This window comes from Anarhichas minor, unplaced genomic scaffold, assembly GCF_050575085.1.
Source record: "Anarhichas minor isolate MPS153535 unplaced genomic scaffold, ASM5057508v1 ptg000045l, whole genome shotgun sequence".
NCBI classification, from domain to species: Eukaryota; Metazoa; Chordata; class Actinopteri; order Perciformes; family Anarhichadidae; genus Anarhichas; species Anarhichas minor.
Window position 1 is genome coordinate 5,924,449 of NW_027466491.1, and position 25,263 is coordinate 5,949,711.

A 25,263-nucleotide genomic window follows, 5' to 3' on the forward strand; every position below is an offset into this window, starting at 1 on the left:
GCTGTAGCAGCAAAAGAGAGAGCTTGCGCCGGCTTGGATATCGCTCTCGCTCTCTCTTACACCCTCTCTCTCTTTCTCTCTCTCTCTCTCCCTGCCTCCCTCCTGCTCTCTCTGCAGTGTCCTGAGGTAGTTGGATGAGCTCAAAGCACTCAGACCTTTTTAGAGATCTACCTCTTCAAAAACCAGTTTGCTCCTGCTGTTCTCCTTTTTTTTTTTTTTTTTTTGTTAATGCTCACAGTCTCTTGTTCTGTGGCTTTCTGGGGGCTTTGTGTGGCTCAGAGGAATAGACGGGCTGTCCGAGCAAAAGGCAGAGATGGACAGTGGCGTCCCCACAGCAACCATATTTTTAACCCACTCCTCCCCGGCACTAATTCAGCCATTCCAACAAAGTCTGGCAAATATTTCCAGTATTGCTGTGGTGGCAACAGCAGGCAGATGGGACACGGTTTCTCTCCCTCTCCCTCCCTGTCTCTCTCATGACGCCTCCTGTCTCTGCTCTCTCTCTCTCTTTGACTCTCTTTACCTCCCTTTGCGCTCTTCCTCTTTTTTCAGTTTTTTTTTTCTTCAGTGTAAAATAAAGCAACATGAATGGACTGCTGACGCATCCTGCTTGGAAGTAGTGCTTTGGTTTGATGCAGTGTGTTTTGTGCATTAACTCCCCCCATCCACCCACTCCACCCTCCTCACTGTCTGTCCTTCTCACTGCTCACTCTTCAGCCATCACTCTGCTTCATCTCTTTACATACAATCTCCTACAAGTTGTCAGGGCATTAAGTGAGATTTAAGCCGTATCTGTTTTCGATCTATCTCCTCGGTGCAATGGAACTCATAGTTTAGATTCTATTCTAAGAATTTGATTAGGTTACTTGATTAACACCGTATATTAGAGAGAGAGAGAGAGAGAGAGAGAGAGAGAGACAGACACTCAAGCTGTGACGGAAAGGAAGTGCAGCGTGATCCTTTCACCACGCATGCCTTTGCAGGTAGTTAGAGCGCTCTAAACAGGCCGTGTCTTAACCCTCAATTTGAGCACAAACTCCCGCGTGCTTCCTGAAGCCATAAAGGTCATGTTCAGGAAGGCGAACGGGAGAAAACAAGACGTGCTTTACCTCTCATGCCGCAGGAGAAGAGGTGAAAACCTACGCACCCTACTGTCCCATCACCCCCTCTATCGCCAATGATTTGTACCAGCCTCATGTCCATAAAACCAGAAAGCAGTGTGGGTAATTGATGCTTGGTAAAGCTAGCTGTGACAGTGCTGCTAGTTGCACGTGTGTGTGTGTGTGTGTGTGTGTGTGTGTGTCTGAGCTATAGAGTAAGAGTGTGAAAGAGAGAGAGAGAGAGAGAGAGAGAGAGAGAGAGCACGCCAGCTCAAAAAGGTCACACTGCCTGTAGCGCAGTACGTTATTCCCACCGGCACAGGAGTATAGAGCCAACTCCTATATTATACGTACACACACACACACACTTTCTCCTTAACTTCACTGCAGTTGAATACGAATGGGCTTCAATGAAGCACGTGTGAGACAACGGTGAGGTAGCAGCCACAGGAGTAGGGGGGGGGGGGGGCGGGGGGATTTTCCTTTGTCAAGACGGAAAGGCTATTTCCTTTCCTTACCGCAGGGATTCCCTAGCACCGCGGCCATCAGAGGTGTGCTGCACCGCTGCGTTCTCTCCGAAACGTGAGCTAATGCAGGCGCAGATTCAAGCGGGCGTTCATAAGCAGGTTACAACACTAACGCAGGGTGTGCGACAAATGCGCCGCTCAAATATCAACATTTCATTGATCTGTTGTCGGTTGAGCCAACTGCAAATGAGGGCTTGTTGTTGTCTGTGCGATTATTAATGACACAACGCAGAGCGGTGCGCGTACTGGCACTGCTGGCTTTACTGTGTGCGTGTGTGTGTGTGTGTGTGTGTGTGTCAGATGGTGCCTACACTGTGTCTGTAGGTGTGGTGTGCCACCATTTGATGAGCAAGTGACCCAGAATGAGTGCAGGTTGTGTTTTTACCCGCCCAAGCACAGTACATCCCAGACAACCATCTCACCAAAAATCATCCGTTGACCCGTAACCTGACCAACGCTGCCGGGACAGCTCTCTCCTCTTGGCTCTCGCCCCGTCCATTTCTCTCTCTTTCCCATCTTTTCTATTCTCTCTCTCTATTTTTTTCCCCCTCTTCTCAGTGGACACTCGGCTTTCTCACTGCTGATGGAGCACCGGGTCATGGCCCGCCAAGCTCTGTGATGCTCCACTGACCAAAAGTGGTCAACCGCTCGCTTTATAGTTTGATCCTGGCCCGGAATGGCCGTCATTGCTTGGTGGTCAGCCAAACTCTGTGATCAGAGGAAGGGTTTCCCAAGGTCCAGCATGGTATTCCTGAAACTGCCAAAGAGGTGGAAACCAGAAAAGCCTTCGCCAAACTACTGGCCTTTTTTTTTTTTTTTTTTTTCTTTGTTCAGAGCTGAATCTGATTTGGGGATTCAGGTCAACGCAAAGAAATGTTGAACGCGGGCTAAACGGATAAACTTTGAGTGTCTTTCGAGGTTTAAATTCTGCCAGTACAAGCACACACTGGCTCGACATGAAGAGTGTTGTCGGGCCTCACTTCCAGGACTCGCTGACCGCTATTGGCCTGATGAGCTGTCAGAAATGTGGGACCTTCACGCTTTCATGCCAGCCACATGCTCCTGTTGTGTGACCCCCTGTCTTTCACCGAGGGCTCTACGGAGCCTCCCCCCCCCCCCTCCCCGAACTACACCCAGTGCCCTTCTGGCCTGGTGCATGGGGTACCGCAAGACCTACTTCGGTGCGTGTTCGAGGGGTATGTGCAAACATTACAGAGCCCATCCCCCTGGGGTGAGTGCTGGCGAATCTGGGCTGCGGCCAGTCACATGTAGGTCAGCAGCCTGGGTCTGCTTGCGTGTGCGTGTGTGTGTCGGTAGTTCCATTGGGATGAATGGCCCTGCAGTATATAGCATAACAGCAGTGATGATCAGAGTTTAGGAGTGTGCAGTTGAATGATGGATCTAATGATAATGTCATTGCCTCTGCCAATGCCGGGATCAAGGATTTACAGTATAGGCCCTTCGGCGATCCACATATGGTTTTTCTGTTTGTGTGTGTTTGTGAGAAACACACACACACACACAGAGAGAGATTTTGTTTTCAAGGAGACAGGAGGCACACTATTTTTGGGCTTGTCTTGTGCTTTGAGAGCTATTACACATTCTTTTTTTTGCATACGTGCGAGCGTGTCCTCTAAGTGTCCAGTAATGTCCCGGTGGCCGAATGCCTATCAGTGTTCACCCTGATGCAATGTTAACGTCAAACGATTCTTCCAGGCCACCGTACTTAAACATGTGTACACACGGCAACACACACACACACACACACACACCCCAAATCTCTACGATGCTGACCTTGAGGTAATCGACCCGCTTCTAGACACTTCCTTTCCCATTTTCATTTCAATTTCCAGGAATTAATTCTGCAAGAGATTATGTATCACACACACACACACACTCTCTCTCTCTCTCTCTGTCTCTCTCACACACACACACACACACACACACACACACACACTCACTATCAGTGTCCCAGTAAAGGCTTAAACTGCTCGGTGGGGATTTTTTTTTTCTGTTTATCACATTTCTCATCACACACACTGGCGCACACACACGTACGCTGGCACACATACACACACACCAATCATATGCCAGCGTATCAAGAGATTATAATAGCCACTAGGGTTTATTAGTGGCCTCCGTATGCCCAGGTTGTTTCCTTTCATCCTGTTACCTGCTCAGTCCTGCTCGTCTGCTTTCACTGACCTTGTTCGGCCGCCGCTCAGTACAGCATACATATATTGATAACATTTTCAGCATTGCCCTACATTGGACATTAATTTCAATCAATGTCTAGTTGTCGGTTTTTCTTTTTAGTCTTTTCTTAAACTCTCCCTAGTCTCAACTTGTCCCTTGCCCCATTTCTTTGTTTTTTCTTTCCCTCTCCTCCTCCTTTGTATTTTTGTTACAACTCTTTCTGGCTGTGTTGTGTCCCTCTTTCGCTCCTTTTTGTCTAACTCTGTCCTCCCCTTTGTTTTATTTCCCGCACTCTTAATTTCTACTTCTTACAGTGTTCCTCTGCTCCAACATTTGCAGGCAGTCTCAAGTTAATAGTCTTTGCTCATACAGCATATGTTTTTGTTCGTGCGACAGTGTGCGCGCTCTCAAATAAAGGGTCGGTATCGGGTCAAGACAACTGCAGGCACACAGTAAAAAGATGAGTGTTTTTTTTTTTTATCCTGTGTTTTTTTAGTATTTGAGCTCCGCTAGCAGCCATTGTCTCCAGACTAATGGGCTTTATTATGTCGAGCTGTGTTCATACTGGCTGCCAGAGCGGGGATTAGCCCTAGCGCCGTGTTAGCTGGAAGCAGAAGAAAGATACAACTAGGTTAGCACTGTTAACCCAATCAGCATGAGCCACGATAGCTCGATAGGAGGAGATACTTCATGCCATTTTGGATTTGGCCTGATAAACTCACGTTTTAAACCTCGCTTTCGCCAATTACGCCCACATTTATTTTTAAAGGATGGGATTTTTCATTGAGAATACAGTATACTGTATATCATTGTGCCGAGCCTGCGATATAGTGATTTATACTTAACTCGGCATATGCTAATGCTCCCCACGTCTGGCCCTGGCCACGTCATTGGTCAGCTGGCCTCGTCATTGGTCAGCTGGCCTCATTGGGATTCACGGAGCATCCCTGTATGTGCGTTCATCACAATGTTGCCTTGCCAACTGCCAGGCCATAGGGAATGGATGTCTCTTTCCTCGGAGCAATGTGAAGGTAAAAACATAGTAATTCACCGCTGAGAGAGCAGCTAAATCTTCTCGACTTTTAGCTCCTTCGGCGCAAAGATGCCGTCTTCATCCCTTTCCTTCTTTTGCTTTCATGTACCCCTGGCTTGGTCAAAAACAAAATGCTTAACTAGTGAGTTGTTACTCTGCGACATCATGTGTCATTAGTCCCATTTTGGGCTTTTCCATGGCCTCTACTTCTCTCGGTTCACTTAGTTTTGATAGGACCAAATGGGATTCAGAACTGTGATCTATTGTGCATACTAACAAATGCTTTTTCTTGTCTTTCCTTGATAATGGTGCTGTTGTCTAGCTTTTCCTGTAGGCTTTATTCAATGACAACTCTACAAAACGCTCTGTTTGCTTGTTAACTACATATCTCCTTAGCTAGGCTATCTTTAACCACCATGCCACCTCCGGAGCGGTGCATTGACTCGACCTCCTCCCAGGTCATTTGTCACACTCCAAAGTGGCCAACCTTTCTTTCGTCCCCCACTATGATGGCCTGACCTTCAGATGTCCTCCCTAAAAATCCCAGCCACAATTACCTTCTTAACCGTGTTATTTCTCTGAAGCTGTTAATCCCAGAATCTCCATCATGCTCCATGTAGGGGGAGGATTAGCCACGCTGAGAGGCCCGTTACTGCACACACACACACACACACCCAGGGATGGGAGAGAAGAATGAAACGGCTTTTCATCTTTTCAAATCCACCTGTCCAAGCAGATAGAGGTTCTGTGTGTGCACGCCAACAATCTTTGTCTTCCACTGGCATGTTTTGTGAGTCATTTCGTCTATCTCGCTGTGTATTTTGCCGCGTGCCCAGATATCTTTAGTGGACGCCACACCGTTTTGAGAACTGCTTTTTCTAATATGAGCGTTTTTTTTCTAATATGCTTACAATTTGGATTTCGTAACCAATAGTTGCCCGTCTACCTCATCTGTGTTCAAAGGAACCGTCTTCTCCCCAATGTGAGCATAATAAGGAGACGCGCACTGTAGTCGAGTAAACTTGCAGAAGTTGTGACGGGTCTTTGTTGTGACATCAACATTTCACTTGGGAAGCGGTGGGAGTTTCTACGTGTGTGTGTGTGTACTGGAGATGCTTTTTTGTGTGTCCATTCCTCTAATGCGAGTATACACCTCCCCAGCCAGTTATTTTTTTCCTGTGTAATATCCGCCGTCTCTCTGCCTCCGTCACTCTCCCCACACACCGGGGGATTTGGGAAAGCCAAGCTAAGTGTGTCTAATCTACGAGCGCAGCCAGCACAGCGTCAAATGTTCGGCGCAGACGTACCTGCAGACTCCCGACTACACGACACTCCGGCAGCTGTCCAGCCAAGCAGGCAGGTGACAGTGCAGGAGAGGGAGGGCTGAAGGGTGAGAAACAGACACCCGAGTGGATGTCTACATTATTGCTAGGCCACCGTGGACTGAAGGTAGGAAGTAATGTGAGACACAAAGTATAGGCTAAGGAAAGGGGATATGGGTCAACTAAAAAAGCCCCCTCCATAACTCCTAGCCCTGTGACCTTGCTTAAATGTGTTGTTTTTTTCCCAATCACGGCTATCGTAGACTGCAACTGAGGGCCAGCAGGGTCCCAGGCTATGAAAGGAAGGAAGGGGGGAGAAGCAGCATGCAGCACTTTCTAAATTGAAGTCAATAACACAGCAGTCCATTCTCTCAGAGGCAGTCCGCTTACAGTCACTAAGGACAGCTGAGGGTAGGATGTCGATCGAGTTCTCCAAAGCACCGCCACGCACGCCGACATGTGTCGGTGTGCGTGAAGACACGAGAGGGGAAACGGGGGCGTCGGTGAAAGAGAGGCGCGGCGCCAGCGCCGTACACCTGACAGTAACGCGACTATATTGAATATTAAGTCGTAGAAGTGATCTAGATTGGGGGGGGGGGGGAAACCTCCTGAGCCTGCTACATGGAAGTGCCTTTATTCTACATCTAGCTGTTGTGTGAAAGCTCGCCAATGCAGGCCAGTCCGAGACACACTTCCACACATGGTCGTACTTTGCCTATAATCCCCTTTTGCATGTTAGCACTTCTGTGTAGCTTTGGGGATTAAAACCGGTGTGGTCGGCCTGCCCTGAGCAATGGTGGGAGAGGGGAGAGGAAATTAGTGACTGGCGGAGGGTAGACATCCGGCTGACGTGAGTTTGTGTGTCGATGCATGTGCTGTGAGCTCACACGCTTTGCATTCTGATGACGACGATGTAACGGTTACTGGTACATCCGCACAGCATGGAACAGGCGTGATTTGTTTGGGAGCTAGCACTTTTTTCCTTTTTGCTGAGCAGAACGCAAAAAAAAAAAAAGAAAAAAAGCCAATCGGCTGCAGTTTTGATACTCCGTGTTCCCAGTAGTGTTCGGACAGGCTTATGCGCATTGTGCTTTTCACAGGAAAATGCAATTTTATGATAAAAACCCATTTACGGCCATGCTTCACTTCTCGAAGATGGCAGGATTTTAAGCGCCTGAATATAAATGCCACTTTTTTTGTGCGAGAGAATAACTTAGCGGCAGATCGTCCTCACGATGGATTCATAACCGTCGTGCACTCTTCCCCAATGTCGGATTGTTTCTGCTCACTCCCCCGTATCTGGAGAAAAGAATTGCCCACAGTCACATGTGTTCATACTCAGATGCATGTCTGTGGTTTTATAATGCAGGGAAATGTTTACATTCTACATGATACCAAGGGCTAAATGAGGCACGAAGCCATCCACAGGGCTCTCTGACTTTTTTTTAGAAATGCACGTAGACAAATTCCACTTTATTTCCACAACGCATTCAAAGCTGTCATCTTCATTTAGCAGCTACATTAAGTGCAACCCATATGTTTCATCTGCATCATGTCTCTTGTGCTTTTGTTCCGATGTTGCAGACAGGCCACTGACTACAGTCCTCCCACTGGTACTCTGTCTCTATTCTCTCCGCCACTGATGGCATCAGTCTGAGTCACTTGCACTGTAGCTGGACATTGGCAATTTCCCAAGGCGGGCATTGATTTCACTTTCATTTTCCTGACGCTCATTGTCTGACATCCGGCGGAAAATTATAGTTTTGACTTGAAACCTATCGCTGTATTTCAGAGCTCGTTTTGCTCATTTTTCATTTCAAGTGGCCCGGACAATAACTAACAATGGGGGAACCAAATTGAGGGATTGTGTTGAGAGGTCATTTTTCCAAATAGTGCTGATATTATTTGGATATACAGCGGGTGTGTTTTTTGCCTCTATAATACTTACTCATAATGGCCAAGATTAGAAATACACCGATCATTCAGCAACCTGTTGAAAAAAACAGAGACAATTCGGAATCAGCAGGTCACCTTTAAAAGAAGTTTGCATCTGTAGTCGTGATGATAACTATTGCAGCTAAAGTTTGACTGTTTTTAGTTTAACAAACTGGCTTTGCTGACGTCACCGTCTAGACGCTCTTCTTCAAGAGCTGCAATTAGTTTTGTTTCTTTATTTGCCTATCACCGTTCTGCCATCCATTTGTTCGTTGCTCAGCTGTGCGCTGCAATAAAAGACTGAAAATTGATGAAACCACTGAGACACATTGGTTCAAATGTTCTTCCGAGGAAACGATTGAGCACCCGCCTCATTCATTCAGCAGAAGCACCGCGAGACAACAGCCATTGGACACGTATTGGCCATGTGGCTTTAGTTCCTCGTTGGGTATTCAAGCAGTAAGTCGAGGGTTGAGCTGGCCACCAGATTGTTGTGGCTTGTTACTCCATAGTAGCGGCGAGTCTGCCGTCGCCTGTGGCCACATTGTTGAAATTGAATTTGAAGAGTGTGTGTGTGTGTGTGTGTGTGCACCGCTGCCTGTTTTGAAGTGACCGTTATCCATCCTGTTTGGATCACAACTGTCACATCGCACACCTGGTGGTTTTAAAAAAGCTCTCCTCCAGACGAGGCTGCTTTCTAAGCCAAATGTATCAGGAAACAATCGCACGCCGTTTGTGTGTTCCTGCTGTGGATGTGCGTCTGTTAAACCGATTTTATCTGACGCATAGTGACAGTACTTGCCAAAGATGGGGGGCTGCAGTAGCTTGAGAAACTTTTTACCTGAACTATAAATGGCAAAAGGCAACAAATGTCTTCAGCACACTGTGACAAACCTAGTGACTGGTGACATCACTTGGCTTAAGGAAGTGTTCGATACCCTTTTTGTTGGCGAATGACTCAGCCTTCCTGCATCCTGCTCCCATTGTATTGGATCGCATTATAACGTGTCGAGCTGTGAATGAGCCATGTTGTTTTGCGCACACGCTTCACAATCCTGCTCGAGGTGTTTCACGAGTAAAAGGAAGGAGCGGTTAATTGTGCTGCAGCTTTGACACGAGCCTCAGCCTTGAAGATGCTTTTAAAGGGGAAAGAAACCTGCAATACTGACATTGTTGACTGATTCATGACTCACTCATTGCTCTCCTTATCCTCAGTGAACCCAGCTGTGTAGGAAATTAATCTGGTGTAATAAGTGTAGTTTAAAAGCTTTTACTTGAAGTGATTTCAATCACGTTCACGCGTTATGTTTCCGTTTGTGTCCCGGAGATACAAAATGCATTTCAATCCTGTCGATAGAGGGAACATTTAAGTACAATAATGTATATATATTGTGACTGTGTGAAATTTCAATTATACCTCGATATGAATTTTGGGTCGTACAGCCCAGCCGTCCTATGTGTGATGAATGAAAAGCTAAATTAAACTTCTGCTTCTTTCATTGTTTGTCCTGCATCTCTACCTCTGAGCTGATTTCCTAGTCGGTGCATGTCCTCTCTGAGGTCGCGCTGATTAACAGCTTCTGCGTTTCCGTAGTCTTGTGGGGCCGGAAAAATAAATAAATGGCGCCTTCAACACTCTTTCGTCACTTGTGGCCTCATGTGAGTTTTCTCCGCCTTCCTCTTCCCACCCCTTGCTTTTCTACTTTCCCTTCTCACTCTCTCTCTCTCTCTCTCTCTCTCTCTTCCTCTCAATCTCCTTCCACAAGTGTTAGCCCCTATTTCTCTCCCTCGTCTCCTCATTATGGAGGTGTTTGGAGGCCCGGGCTTGTTTTCCTTCCCCCAAATCGAAGGAGAAAACGAGAGGAATGGGATGATGGGAACAAAGTGACAGAAAAAAAAGTGATAACAAGCTGAAGGTGTTGTGAGTTGAAGGCTCATGCCAACTATTAACAATAAAGGATAGAAAAGAAAAAACTTGCCTTTCCATAGAGATGGATCTTTTCTTAAGCCGAATGCAACGCAGGGAATCTTCTGATACTTGTCTAGTATGTTCAAGAGTGTGGTTCAGTAATGTATCATGTCCCTAAAAAAAAAACATGGGCAGGAACTATTGCAGTCAGACTGGAAAGAAAATGGGCAAATCATATTTGCCATTGAATCGCAATTTGCAGTCCAGCAACCGACTTACCTGCTCGACTCCTAACTAGGCATGACTTGATTCAATCCGTCTCCACCCCCCCTCCCATCTTTCTCACACACACAACCACACACCATCCATCTCAATCCGCAATCTCATTTGTTGATCATCGGTTTGCCATTTATGTGACTGAACTTGCAGGGAGGTTGAATTGGATTGCCAAAATGGAAGGATGATTATAGGACGATTCGTCACAGGGTTATATGATCTCTGACTGCCTGTTGACATGACGGATTCATTTTGCCGGGCTATAATATGCTCTCTTAGAATACCTCACAGTGACAAATCTTCAAACTAGGAGGCGTATACTTCTACACTCCTGGATCTGTTCTTTTCTCCTTTTGAACGAGACTAAATGTGGTTAGATGGAGTTGCAATGTCCTCCTGTCTATAGGACTCCTGGCAGCCTCCAGTTTGCGATGTCGACTCTTCACTACTAGTTTATAGAAACATGGAGCACCTCTTCAGTAGCTCGTCTCCACCACTTTTCCCGCACTCAAACTTCTACCCCTGCCTAACAACTGGCCTAGCAACCGGGCACTGCCTCTCTAATTTTGACAAGCACGCAGAAATTGACAAAAAGCCATGTTGAAAAATGCCCCTGTCGGCTCTTTTCCTCGCCACCCCCCTTTTTTTTTTTTTTTTCTCTCCCCCTCTTCCTCATTCTCTCACTCTGTCAGCACAGGCTGGGTCTGGGAGGACAGAAATGGCTTTTTGAGTGACACGGGCTGGCTCTGCCATTTGCCGTGTCAACCGGTGAAAGAGGATAGAAAAGGAGGTGAAGACAAATGATGATGGCCCGGCCATGATTGTCCCACGCCCTTCTCGCTTTCACCCGCCATCTTCCCCCCTCTCCTCTCGAGGTCATTGAAGTCCAAATAACACAGCCACAATGCCAGAAGGTGTAGAAATATTTTTCACACTGCTACGGTTTTCTTTTCCCCCCCCATCATCTGCAATACAAGCCTTGAAGGTTCTTTAATGCCCTCATCAGCTACAGCAGCCGGTGCACTGAAATGGAAGCATCATGTCACCCCACTGTTTTCTCTACGTAGGGCCGTCTATGGCGCCCTCACCGTGGTTTGGTCATCGCAGCCACAGAATCATGAATATTTAAAATTCCATTATAAAAAATCTTGAATTGATTAATAAAGCTCTGGCAAGTGAGTGAAGACACAGCTGCTCGTGTGGTGGATATCACTGAACAGAGGGTTTAACAAAGCATTTCTACACGTCGCCACCTCTGTTTTCAGGAGACTATATACGCTAAAGCAGTGCTCAGCGAAGGCATGTCATTGTTATTTCCTCCTCCTTGCTGCTGTACTGCTCACTGATTGCAAAATAATGGCCAGGCTTTATTGGTTATGCACTCCAAGGTATATTTTTGAATGGATCTGAAGGAAAGCAACGCTGTCATTTTTGGGAGGTAATGTGGCTTAATGCCCCCTCCAATCATTTGGACCACCCCTAAATGTGCTCAATGTGGCTTGACTGCTTCCCACCGAGCATTCACTGCTCCAGGCAGCGATTTGAGGATTTGGACTCTTAACTCTCATTGCTTCCCAATACCCGAGGGCCTCAAGACGCTGGGCGTCTCAACCCAGAACACAATGCATCTCTGGGAACTGTGTGAAAAAAATGCTTAAAAATCTAATTACAGTGTCCAACATGTCCAGAGCTGCAATTAATTTTGAGTCCCCCCCACCCTTTGTTTCCATTTAGATCGGTAGAAGCCAGGTGGCGTGGACGCAATATGAAAACGGTTCCAAAGTAATAACTCACAGCGCTGCGTGGCATTTGTTTTCAACCACCGTTCAATAACTTACAGCCCAGTTCAATTTGTGTTTTCCCACCTGCACCCTTCTCTGCGCCCAGTTAAGGGGAATTATATGATATTAGTAATATTACAAATGTAGCTCAATATTCATTGACCGGCATGCCATGTCGCTCCTCTCTTAGTAAAGGTCAGTGAGCATCATACAGGCCTGCAGGTTCCAACCCGAGTCAATTTCCTTTTTATACGATTCAACGTGACCTTGTTTTGTGTGTACTCTTTAATGGGCTACAACTGTGTCTGATCAATGCCGAAAAATACATTTCAAACTGCAATCCGAGAGGATGATGGTTACATTCACTAGCTCATTGACTTTAATGGATAGCCCTCGCACTCTACGTACCTCCCGAAACAAACAGCCAGCAGATGATAAAAGGATGCGAAGTCATTCAGTTGTTTCAGATTGTGTGTCACTTGCAAAGGGACAAATTTGTTTTGACAATATGCCACTTAAAATGCCTGGCGCCGGCCTGAACCCCCCCCCCCCCCCCCGGCAGGAGATCTCTCCATAATTTATTGCTTCAGTTTGGTAGTCTACTGGAGGTCATTCGCAGAGGACAACCGCTCTGATCGACTCACTATTGACCTCTGCTTTTCCTCTCTCTACATCTTTGCTCCGACTGCTTTTCTGTGAAGGCTTCATACGTCTTTCAAAGCCCTCTTTTGAATGAAAGCTCTCCCTATGTACCCCTTTCGCTATTGGCTCTCCTTACTTGTATGATTATAGCTTGAATTAAGTATTTTTTCTCTTTTTCTGAGGTAAGGATGATTGGCTCCAAATATTGCAGTGACAACTGAGATTGAGAGTTTTATGTTGGGTGTAAAATCAGACAACCGGTCTTACCTCTTGAATTTGATAAAAATCCTGTATAACCTGAATTCAGATCATGTAGACTCATTTTTTCTTAGTTGGAGATGGCCTAATGTACCCCGTGTCAACACATTAACTCTTACTAAGGAGGACTACAAGGAAAAAGAACAGCTAATATCTTCTCAACTTCTGCTGTTGGCATTTCTTTTCCCATTTTCTCAACAATTCCCGCTGTGACGCATGGAGCGGACGTAGTTTGATCTCAGCTTGAAAGGCGAGTGAGGCCAGGCTCTAACAGATTCAATAGGACTAGCGGGTAACAACGCCAGATCATGTTGTCTACCACCTGCATTAACTGGAGGCACATCTGGCTTATTCAGCTCGTGTCTCCATCTCTTTCCTTTAACCCTCTCCGCCGACTTAAAGCACACGTTAAAGACACACACACACACACATCATGCCATTGGTGTAGAAGTTCTTCCTCATGAGTGAAGAAGACGGAAAGCTCGCAATTTGTAACACCTGCAAGTCCAAAATAAGCCACGGAGGAACAACCTAAGATTTGTTTGAGTGAGAGAGGTCCTGTAACTTGGTGCAGTTTTGGAGAAAATGTTATTCAATTTGTTATTATGAACATACAATTGAATGTAAATTTTCCATGAAAGAAAATGTTTGTATCTGGCAATAATAGTTCTTAGACAGAAAGAAAATTGGAATCAGCAGGTCAGAATCCAACATGATATTGAAGCTTTTCCCAGAACGAAGCTTGTCTTTTGTGTCACAGCCAAGCAAGACAAGTTTAACTTCCTCTCCTCAAATTTAAAAAGATGGACTGTTTACTCCAGGAAGAGGTGGACAGATGGGGATAAAGCACTCAAATTCTGCGGGACTGGAGGGCACTGTTTGCTGCAGCGCCAGTGAAAGATTTGTTTTCCTCGATGCGACTGCTGCTATGACTGTAGACCGTTTGTGTGTGAGGAAGTGTCCCTCTGCCACCAAGTTGTTTCAACAGCCAGATTGAGACGCACTTCGGCTCTGCAGTCAGCACTGTGAACGGCAGCATCCTGCTGAGCTGAGGCCAATGCTTACCTTCCACCATGCTGTAAATGGACAGTTTCTTTCACTTTTAACGTGAATTGCCTTTTATTTCCACCTGTGTGTTGCTCTTGCACATTGGAATGTTGTTTGGCAACAAGTCCCCCTATTAAGCATTTATGAGCAGCATATAAACCCTTTATTACACACTATAATGTAGTTGTAAGCAGATATGTGTTTTTCAGTGTATTTTTGAACATGCATTGATAGATGAACAGTGTCCTTATATCTGCTTACAGTTACATAATAGTGTTAATCATCTATGACATTTTGAATGCTGCTTATTAATACTAACTTGCTGATTGTAAAGTATAGTATTAACAGTTGTTTGATGCTCTGGTTCACACAAACCCTCTCAGTTTTACTCCTTTTAGTTTTGACAACTTTAACCGCTTATCCCTCTTTTCTTTTTTGGACATTTAGAGACACTTGCTTGGAAATAATTTTGCATGATTTTACCAGCATATTTCACAACCTCCCGTTCCCAGGCTTAGCTTGATCAACATCTGACAAATAGTGGTCTGTCCGACGGTTAATGAACCAACCCAGTTTGGAATCGGTGCCAGAGGTTTGGCTCTTGGCCTGGAGCTTAGCTGCACTGCTAGATTGCCAAAGCTGGGACGGTCAATAACCCGCGCACGCACACACAGGAGTCCTACCGGCTTAGGACGGCAAACAGGGAAGCTTCACCTCATCCAACCTCATTTCATTCTAAAGGTCCCACCGGCCTTGGGTTGCTGATATTGTAGTCCATATCCTCCAGGTTTTTAGAATATGTTTTGTGTGGACATAGTGATAAATGGAAATCTCATCGCTAACCAAACATTTTGATGCCAGGAGACTATTCTCTTCCTTTTTTACCTCTGATTCCCTCAGTGTCTTTCAATGGATATGTTATTTTATTTTGTGTGTTTGAAAGTTAAAATAGGTCAATCATTTTAACTGCTGTCAATAGAAACAGGACGGCTCTCAATGCCCACGGTTCGATGGTTAGTGACCTCTTTCACCCTCTCTGGTCGTAATTCCCCCTTTTTTGTTTTAGCAGTGGGGGCTTCACGAGTCATCGGATCCCCAGCCCACCTTTCTTTACTGGCTGCGTCTGTTCTCTCCGTCTGAGGATTTTCTTTTTTTAATTACAGGCCCCATTAACACGCTATTTACATCCCTGGCTGATCCGTGCCATTAAGGGATCAATAGCGGTTTGTTCAATTCATTAATTTATTCGTCTGTGTCTCCCCATCCCGTTCTCTCTTTCTTTAAAGAAAAGGAATCTATACTCATAGATTCCTTTCCGGAACTTATCGGCCCTTTCCTCTGTCGATTTTTACCACAACGACATGCCTACACATTTAGCCATGTCGTACTCATGCGATATGTACTTAGGAAGTGTAGCACTTAAGAAAGACCGGCCTTTTCTTAGTTTTAGGACTCTTTATCAGGAGGACTTCAGGGTAACACCTAAAAAAAGAAAAAGTGCATATATTTGAATCGCTGCTGTTTATTTTGAGGGACTTAGCATGCGACCCCGTTTCCTGACTACTAATATGTTCCATTAACAGCAGTTTATGGACCTTAGTAATGGACATGCATTATAGATAATGGACTGTGGGAAGATTTTTAGAGGGTGACACGCTGCGCGTCTTTTAACCGAATGACAGCGCTTCTATGTAAACAGCTTCAGGGCGTTAGAACACCGACTTTCAGCAGCTTGTCATTTTTCTTATCTTTCCCCCTTTTTCTGCGGGCAAGGATTACCAAACACACACATTAGGACGCTGTTTCTCTCTGGTTAGCGCCGTCCACACCATCAGTGCCCTCACAAAACAGTGACAGCGCTACTGAGATGTTATTCCTGCTCTCTGGCAAACAATTACACACACAGACGTCCCTTTTACGTAGCTGTCATGGCTCGTAGCTCTCTCACACTTGCTTCGTAGTAGTTATCTGTTTATTTATTTTGCTCCCCCCCCCCCCCCCCCCCCCCCCCCCTCCTATGTCGCCCTGGACAGTTTCATTCAGTTTTTCAATTGAACTGTGATTAATTATCGCCGCCCAACAGGAAACACCTTCCAGATGTATTGATATTTGGTTGAAATCTGAGTTGTGGATGTACGTCTTGCTTGAGGGTTCAGATGTATCATTTAGAAGGAGCTCTGTGTCCACTTAGAAAAAGAAAAAATCCATATAAGCCAGCATGAGGGGCAGCATTGAGAGATGTTGCTCTTTTGTAGGATGGGGGCCGTTCATACCCCTAAATGGAGTTTTCACACAAGACTGGTCTTAAGGCAGTGAGGCGGAGCCGTCGGTGCTCAGCTTTTTCTGCTTAAATCCACATGTGCCCATGATGAGGACAGACTGTCTTCTTCATGCAACATTCATGACTAACTGAACTAAGTGTCCAGAGCCATTGATAGTTATTTTTTTGCATATGAATTAAGGTAAAGTGATTATCTGATTGTTCGCCATTTTTCCTCTTTCTCCCTACTTTGCACCTCCAATCTAGGGCTTAGTATCGCTCATTGCTTAGAGGAGGTTTGATCCCTTTGCCCCAACACACACACACACACACACACACACACACACACACACTTCCACATCACACTCCCTCAATCTTCGCCAAGGCTCAGTTTGATGAATGGCTTATTCTGCTGGATGAGCAAAGGGCTGTAGGTGGGAGTGACTCGAGTCCTTCTTTCTTTTTCTTTCATTTTTCTGTGTCTTGACTTTCCGTCTGTCCCGCCTGTCGCATTTGTTTTCTCTGAGTCACGGTGACGAGGGAGATGATGGAGAGGACTAAAAACACTGATGACGGCACTCTCGGTTACAGTCAGTTATTTTGGCCTCACCTTCTCATATCGGCTCGAGTACTGACATACGGTACATTTATACTCACACGCACCCTGAATGTGATGAACGCTGAATCCCGTAATACTCAAATACTCCCCCACATAAATATTATGCCCGACATCATTTGACTTGCTCCTTAAAAGCTATTGATTCTTTTTTCTTTCCGCCTTGATTTTCTACACGCGGACGCACAAAGATTTGAGAGAGCCAAAGCTAAGTGGCAGAGTAGAGTAGCCGTAAAAGCGGCCGACTCCGTGTTGCTTAATGAGAATGAATGAAGACGTGCCAAAACGTCTGTTTTTCCTGGTTGTTCGCCGCTTGCATCTGCACGTTGCAGGGCCCTCTTTGACAAGCAAATACACACATACACACACACACACACACACTTTTTTCTCACGCCGGCAGCCTGGAGTAAACTCGCATAGCAAATGCGATGTTTGCCCCTCCCCCTCCCCCCCCTCGTCTCTGCCTTTAAACTTTTACGACCAGGGCTCGTAATTTGACTCATGCGGACTTAAATCTCGACGGTGATAGCTGTGATCTCAGTAATTGGAATATGCAGTAAAACTCTGATTTAAATAGTGCAAAGAGTTACCGTGAGTGATGATTGAAAGCGCTGACTGACAGATTAATCTCCTCTGTGCCTTGCATTATGTATATACCCTGCTCCCTTTTCTCCGGTGAGAGAATGCATCGTGCATGATGTATGCATAGAGCAATACTTGAATTGAGCTTCTGACCTGTGTGCCACGTTCGACCTCATGGATTCTTAGACACACCCTGCTCTCCTTAACCTTCTGCTTATTATCCATTAGCTTTTCTTTTCTCCTCCAGGTATTCAAAATTTGTTTTGTTTGAATGTGGTGATAAAAAAAACAAAATCCTATCGCTTGCCAACCCATCGATGTTCTTTCATTTTCTTTTAGTGCAGGTTTTGGCTCTGACATGATGTGTCACCTACCACAGTCTTTTTTTTAATTTTATTTTTATATATATATATATATATATATATATATATATTTTTTTTTTTTTTTTTTCCCACTTTCAAACGGCTAAGTGAATTAAATCTGCTGCAGTTTTCAAACGTGCCCTCGGGCCAGGTTTCCCTTCAATGGCTTTGTCTTTTGTAGTTGAGAATGACTGCACATGTGTATGTGCCCACACGCACACGTGCATGGCTCTGTGTGTGTGTGTGTGTGCGTGTGCGCGTGCGCTATTTTGCCTTTTCCTCTATCCCGTCCACTGTGTCGACACAATCCCAGCGTTTATGAGATTACCAGAGCCCATTTGTGCTCCGGCGGGAGCCATTTTGGCTCGGAGGAAGCCTCCGCTGGGAACCATCTGGGCTCTACTCAAAGCAGTTTCCACTCCGCCTCACCTGTCCTCTCCACGTTGTAACCCAAGCTATTTACTTTAAATGGATAAGCAACTCAACATTGTGTGTGTGTGTAAGTGTAAAACTACAGATCTGGCTCCTGAGCTCTGCTGCGGCACTCCGTCTTCACGCAAAGTAGGGAAGCATATGGGAGTGATGTTTGCACTGTAGCAGTTCTTCATGGGTTGCTATAATCCTTAAATGATTTTCTTTTAATATATATTTCTATTATTTATGTATTTTTTTAATTATAGATGGTTCTTTTGATTATTTGCTTGAGTAATCATTTAATGTAAAAATATTAAAAAAACGCAAGTAATGACTTAACAGATCTCAGCAGTATTTAAAAGTAATGTATCCTTTATCTAAAAAAACTAGAAATACTACAACTTTAACACAGACAAAGCTCAAGAACGGCAGAGTAATTAATAAAAGTATTTTTTATTTTTTATTTTAATATGTAAAAAACAAATAATTCAACCGCCTTAAAGCAGATTAGGAATCATTAAGTTGTCATTATTGGCAATGGTTGCTCGCTGGCTAAACGAGCTGTTGTCGATCCATTTTTCCAATTAAGTGCAACATATCGGACCGACACTCTGCAATCCTGCCATGAGTCTACAGCCGCTCCAAATTGATCTTAATCTGCCAGCGGGAAATTGGGCCTCCACTTTCTTTCTTTTATGAATTCATGTGTTCCTCCTCAATTTCCCATTTGACCCTTCTATTAGCGCGTCTCATCTCTTCCCCACTGCCTGGTGGGACGCCAGCTTCATTTTATTTAATGACACTTTCAAGATATTGGCCACCCAAGGGTTATCATTTACATATCATTTTTCTGACTTCAGTCTGTGTATGGCTCTATGCTGTGAAGATAAATACGACAACAGATGCGACTTGTTTTGGATCGAATGACTAATTAGTTTCGCTGAAATGTCTGCTTGTAGTGTAATGCGACACAGTGTGTGTGTGTGTGTGTGTATTATAAATACTGTGTACACTCTCGCCAGACCTCCAGGCATAGGCTCATTTTCTGTCTTTAAGGTTGGCAGTATGTAAGTGACAAGTGGTCTGGGTAGAACTAAGACTTCTAAGTTTTATAATGATCGAAACATATCTTTGTCGCCAATAATGTAACTTAACCCGTTCCCTCCCCTCAGCGTATCTTTACCTCGTCTCTCTTGTCATCTCTGCATGTCGCATGTTTACATCTGACCCCGTTGAAAGCGTGATTGATGCGCCTTGTCCTGCTGTGTGATTTCTCCGCACGGTCGTTACAGTCATCGCATTTATCTAGTTGTTACAGGACACTTCTGTTTTCCTCGAGCCAAACGTATGGGTGCACAGGAGAGAGAGAGAGAGAGAGAGAGAGAATATCTCCTTGACCTCGAGATAGCTTCCTGCATCCTCACCGAACTCTCTGTGGAATGATGTGGAGAGCTTTCACATGAGGACTGTAAATCATCAGACATATGGAAAGCAAATGGGACGTTTGAGTGTGTAATTTCCCCCTCTGAACCGTGATTAAACTACTTCAGCTGATGAGCGTTTGTTAGACCTCACCTGCCGAGCAGAGGTCAACCGTCTTCCACTCGTTCTACAGCGGCAGCTGGAATGTTTGTGCCTCCCCCTTTTGTCTTTCATGGTGATAATGGTTATAGGAGCGTTCAGTGTGCAGGCTTTATTCTTCTCAAGGATTCAAAGATTCTTTTCGAACACCTTGTTTTATTCCGGCGGTGGAGCTTTTTTTAGTTTCCACTCCATATTGCCATTTTTCCCCCAGCGAGCGTGTGAGCGTTCTGTTTGGCCGTCGGTGTTTTGTTTTAGTTTTTTACGATTTGCTGCCTTCGTGGCAGTTGGTGACAGTTAAGTAGGTTCTAGCCCTTTTTTTTTTTTTTTTTTTTCTCCAGCACTCGCCCATTTTGACATTCGGGCGCTCGGAGGACCAGTGCTGCTGTAATAGCCTCGTTACGTAACTGGTTCTGCACTTGCAGACAAAGAGAGATACAGATGGGGTGAGTATCTGAGATAGCGGAGAAGGAGGGTAAGAAGCAGATTAAACGGAAGGCAGATGAGGTATGAGTGAACTTAGATTGTATCGCGGTCGGGACCTGAGAGGGTAGACGAATGTCCTGGCTGCTCTTTTGTAATTCAGGGAGTCTTTACAGCACATTACCTATAATTAATGTTATTATATAATAAGAAAACAACTTATTTTGTACATGATATATACTTTTGGATACAAATAAGAGACATTTGTTGTATTCTTTGAGGCATTGTTGCATTGATGTGCCACTGTTGTCACACCTTGTGGTCATTTTCCACTCTGCCAAGTAGAAAGTGGAAATATACGTACGCCGCTGCTATATGCCTAGGTTGTCAGTTTTGAGCTTAATAAAAGAGCAGATTATGCATTCATTAATGGAAGCGTTTTACTTTAGTTGAGAACAAGGCCGAGCAGTTTACAAACTTAATTCCCCTCAGATTTCCCTGGTGGCTGAAGGGCTAAGCAGCCCGAGTCTTAATCGCTTGACTTCCCCCAATCTCTCCCGCACACCTGCCCTCTCACTTTCTCGCTGACTGAGGCTTTAGAGTAGGAGAAAAATAAATCGATTGATTTTTTCTCTCTCTCTCTCTTCTTTCCCCCGGTCGTCCATCACTTATGAAACAAAATGTAATGAATAGATAATTAGCCTGAATAGGCAGAATTTGGTTCTAGTCCATCGTGGGAGATGTTGGGAGATCTTTCCGACTCTGTCAGCAGGGTTAGGCTCTTTCACTGCCCTCATTTGTTAACTTCAGGGAATTGCAACTTTGCTGTCACTAATTGCAAATGATTTACATGACCAACATTAATTAAAGAAATATTGCCATCCTACTTTTTTTTTTTTACTACTCTAATTTAAAGCCACTCGTACTGTTTGTGCAGACCTTTGGGGTTTCTACAGTTGAGCATTTTAGTGTTGACACAGAAGTTGCTCCGATTGAAAACTCTGATCCACAACAAAGGAACGGGACAAGATCTGTGTGTGTGTGTGTGTGTGTGTGTGCTACCCAATCAATACAGAGCTCACGGGTCTCCATTGATGTGTCTATTGAAAATCAGTGGTGTCCCCCCCCCCCCCGTCACTCCATTGCTGTAATTGAATCTCCAACCTAATCTTGGAGCACAGAACACTAACTTGGCCCCTCCTCTTCCTCTGCTCTGTTCCAGGTGGAGGTTGAAGTGGAGAGCATGGACAAAGCGGGGAACTTCATTGGCTGGCTGCACATCGAGGGCCTGAATCTGTCGGTGGCGCTGGTGGAAAGCGCTCTGTCCAAGGTCCACTTCACGGCAGAGCGCAGCGCCTACTACAAAACCTTGGTCTCAGCAGAGGAGGCGTGCCGAGAGAGGAAAGAGAAGGTAAGACTCGTCTGCAAGAGCTGCAGCTACTGTGCATCCTCTTTATCAACGTGATGACCACACTCCCAAGACGTATTTGAGTCTGCGCTGCATTAAACCGTCTCCTGTCAAGAGTGCGTTCCAACGTATTGCAAGCTACACGACTAGCCATCAGTGTGTGTGTTAGCGGTTCTTTAGTAGAGGTAAAGATGCAGCCAACGGGAATGAGGATCAGAGCCGAGGGGAGGAAACGTAAAGCTCTCTGTTCCAATACGTGAACAAACAAACACATTCTTCCAGGGGTCGGCAACAAGATGCTTCCTTTGGCAACAACCAACTCTTCCCTTGACAGCAACTTCACTATCGCTTGGAAACTTCCACACACTGCCCTTGTCAAAGGCAAAGCCCCCCCCCCCCCCCCCCCCCCCTCTCATCAGCCTGACAGACAATTAAGACAGGTGGTGCTGCGACCTTTGGCTTCCATTAAGACAAAACTGAGCTTTTTTTTTTTTTATCCATATGAAGGTTAAATATCTAGCACGACACCCCCAATCAATCGTTAGATATAAACAGCTTCTGCATTAATATCATGCAGGCAATACCTTTTAGTTAAAGCCACAGTAATGTGGAGACGCTCCATCGGGGGGTGAGAATAGCCACATTTCCCCCCGTTATCATTGCAGCTTCCTTCCCTCAATGGGAGTCCTTTTGATGGATGGACGCATCTCTCGCACTGATCCTGATCTCGCCCCGAATTTGCATTATGGCTCCACGAGTCACCCCTGCCAGATGCATGAAGTGCCCGGCCAGCTGTCATCCCCTGTCCTCTTTCTCTCTATCTCTGTAACATATTTATTTTACCCTCTCTCCCATTCGCTCTCTCGTCCACTCACTTCTACCTGTTTGGGTCCTTACGGAGACACAAATGCCTCTTCCACCCACATAAACGTGATGTATTGCCAGAGCCAAGATGGGGCCGTGTTCTTTTTTTCCCCTTCTCTTTAATCTGTCATGTTCATAGTTAGTGTGTTTCCTACTAGTGTTGTCACCATACTGCAATATCTAACTTTGATATAATACCTTGAAAAATATAGATTTTTGGGTCCCGCAGAGGAAAACCAACGTGACATTGAGGGCATAACATGTTAGATTTTTAATGAAGGGTAACCGTAACAAGGCCAGTGTTTCCCACGGGAGTTTGTGGATGCTCCTCCTTTTAAAAGTTAAATGTATCAATCTGGTGCACTTTGAGAGCAGAATTAAGAGGCTATTTCTATTAGTAACTGTGTGCTCTAGTAAACAATTTAATGATAAACACATTGGTTGTAGAGTTTAAATGTTGATGACGCATCAAAAAATTCCCGGGAAGTGTTCCAAATATTTAGACTCGATGCTTAATCAATACTTTTCATAACACTAGTTCATACTCGCCTTTCTTGCTATTTTTCTCAAAACTGCCCTCCATCTATATTTACACCGACCCCGCCGTGTTAAATCCGACCGTAGCGAGACGCCACGTTCCTGACGCATCTGATGCCAATTCCACCCCCCCCCCGGTTTCCCACCCCCTCTACCGTCGTCGAGGCAGACGGACTTCCACCACGAGGTTCTGACTTGAGGTGCGGGGGCACCAGACGGACGCTGATTATGTTTGATGCCAGTTCGTCCACGGGCACCCGGTGCGCAGATCAACCGCAGCCCGACATGTGTGTGGTGCAGTGGAGAGAGTGTGTTGTGCTAACGGAGCACAGGCAACTTGCTTGTATGTGCGCGTGAATGCATCGTATGCAACTTGAAGGCAGATGAGGTGGGACTCGCTGTTCTAATTAACCCGTAGAGACCATCTCGAGAAAAGCTGAGCGCTTGGAAAAAAATGTTTCCCCCCCTGTCTTTCTCTTTTGAAGTCGCCGGTTGGTCTTTGTCTGTGTGTGGGATGCTGAGGCTAGGTAGGGCAGATTGCATCTCCTCCCCCCCCTCCCTCTCTTTACTGGCCCTACGGCTGTGGATATGGAAGACATCAGTGGTACTGCTGTGTCAGGCGTCCCTACAACAAAACAAGGTTGTCGCAATGAAGTGGACTCAGAGGGTGTGTGTGTGTACGCACGCACGCACGCACACGCACGCACTCATTAAAGAAAAGTTTGCGTCGGTGGTCCAGCAGGGAGCCAGGGCAACAACGGGGATCGGGCCTTTCTGCAGGAGCATCCTGAACCAAAACTGCTTAGGTCGAGTGACTTAAGTGAATATGAGCTTCTGCTACAATGAGACCAATGGGACAAAGTGATTGTGTTCTAAATGAAGCATTCCAAAGGGTTTGAGGAAGGAGCCTTTTTCCAGCGCTCAGCAGATTTTAATCTCGCGCATCAGCAAGAATATTTAGTGATATTTAGTAACGGTCCTCACAGCAAACGCATGCTGAAGGCTCAAGTTGTAGGCCCGGGCGCGTTCCTAATTCTGCTCCCCCATTACGTTTATTTATAGCTAAGCTATTGTTTACATAAATCTCTCTAAAGTGTGTCGCCCTGTCAGAACACATTGTTGCGCTCTCGGCGCCGAAGTTAACACGATTCCGCTACAACACAGAACCTGACAGACGGCGCATTAACTTATTTCAAGTTCTCTTCACAATGAGTAGGTTGTTGCCAAGCGCTGCTCATGCCCTCTTCTTAAATCTCCTGGCTGTTCTTTGCAAAGCGTTCTTGTGTATATACGTGGATGCTCCTAGGGGTAGAGAATCAAATTCTTGCTTACCAGGCAACTCTGCAAACACGAGTTGTTGCAAAAAAAAAACAACCACTGCATTCTGTCTTTGTGATACGAGACGACTCATTGCAGCGACTCGTATGATGTTCCAGTATTCCCATGCTGCAGCTGAGTAAAGTACATTTTGACAAGATGGCAGCAGTTTGGCTCAAAGTGGGTTGGGAGCGTTTTGTTTTTTTTTGACTGCGGAGACTCTCGCCCGTAGCTTTCATTTATGTTCCGATCAGGTGTAGCCTGTCAATATTCGGTTGTGCCTCAAAAGGACGCAAAACAACGAAATGGAATGAGGCGGTGGTGTGACGAGAGGGAAGTCTTCTGCAAGTCGGAGCTTTTATCCATCCTCCGATAACCTAATAGCTGTTACCAGGCAGAAGAAGGAAACATGCTCGTAATTGCAATGGCCCAATTATGAACAGGGGAGTCAACAATGGGCCCTCAATAATAACCAGACTGTGCTTTTCTGTTGAGCAAGGTTTTTTTTGGGTTTTTTTTACCCTGTAATTACCCAACCTTGAAGGAGATCAACGCACTCCGATGGGTTTCGGAGTGGGAGAGAGGAAGATGGAAAAGAGAGTGAATGGCGAAAGAAAGAGGATATGACAACCCCTGTTTAAGACATCTCATGTCACAGGACTCTCTTCCTTTCAGCCCTGCTCAGCCCACTGTCTCTTTTTAACCTCTTCAGTGCACTCGCATATGCTCACCCTCTTCACTCCCCCCCTCCTCCTTCTCTTTTCTTTTTCTTCCACTGCTCGTTCAATTAATCATCTTTGAATGCCTCCTTATTAACCGGATTAATGTCTTCTCAGATGCCCTGTGTCATGCCCTTGTTCCCCTCAGCTGCCT

At 45.4% G+C, this 25,263-nt stretch overlaps 1 protein-coding gene across 2 annotated transcripts in view; it reads left to right on the forward strand.

Annotated features, from left to right (window-relative positions):
- snd1 (staphylococcal nuclease and tudor domain containing 1) overlaps positions 1 to 25,263 on the forward strand; it is a 142,281-nt gene that overhangs the window by 66,854 nt on the left and 50,164 nt on the right. For both annotated transcript variants that reach the window (XM_076111853.1, XM_076111852.1), the window contains exon 17: positions 21,487 to 21,675. In XM_076111853.1, the coding sequence (XP_075967968.1) occupies positions 21,487 to 21,675 (189 nt within the window). The remainder of the gene's footprint in view (positions 1 to 21,486; positions 21,676 to 25,263) is intronic.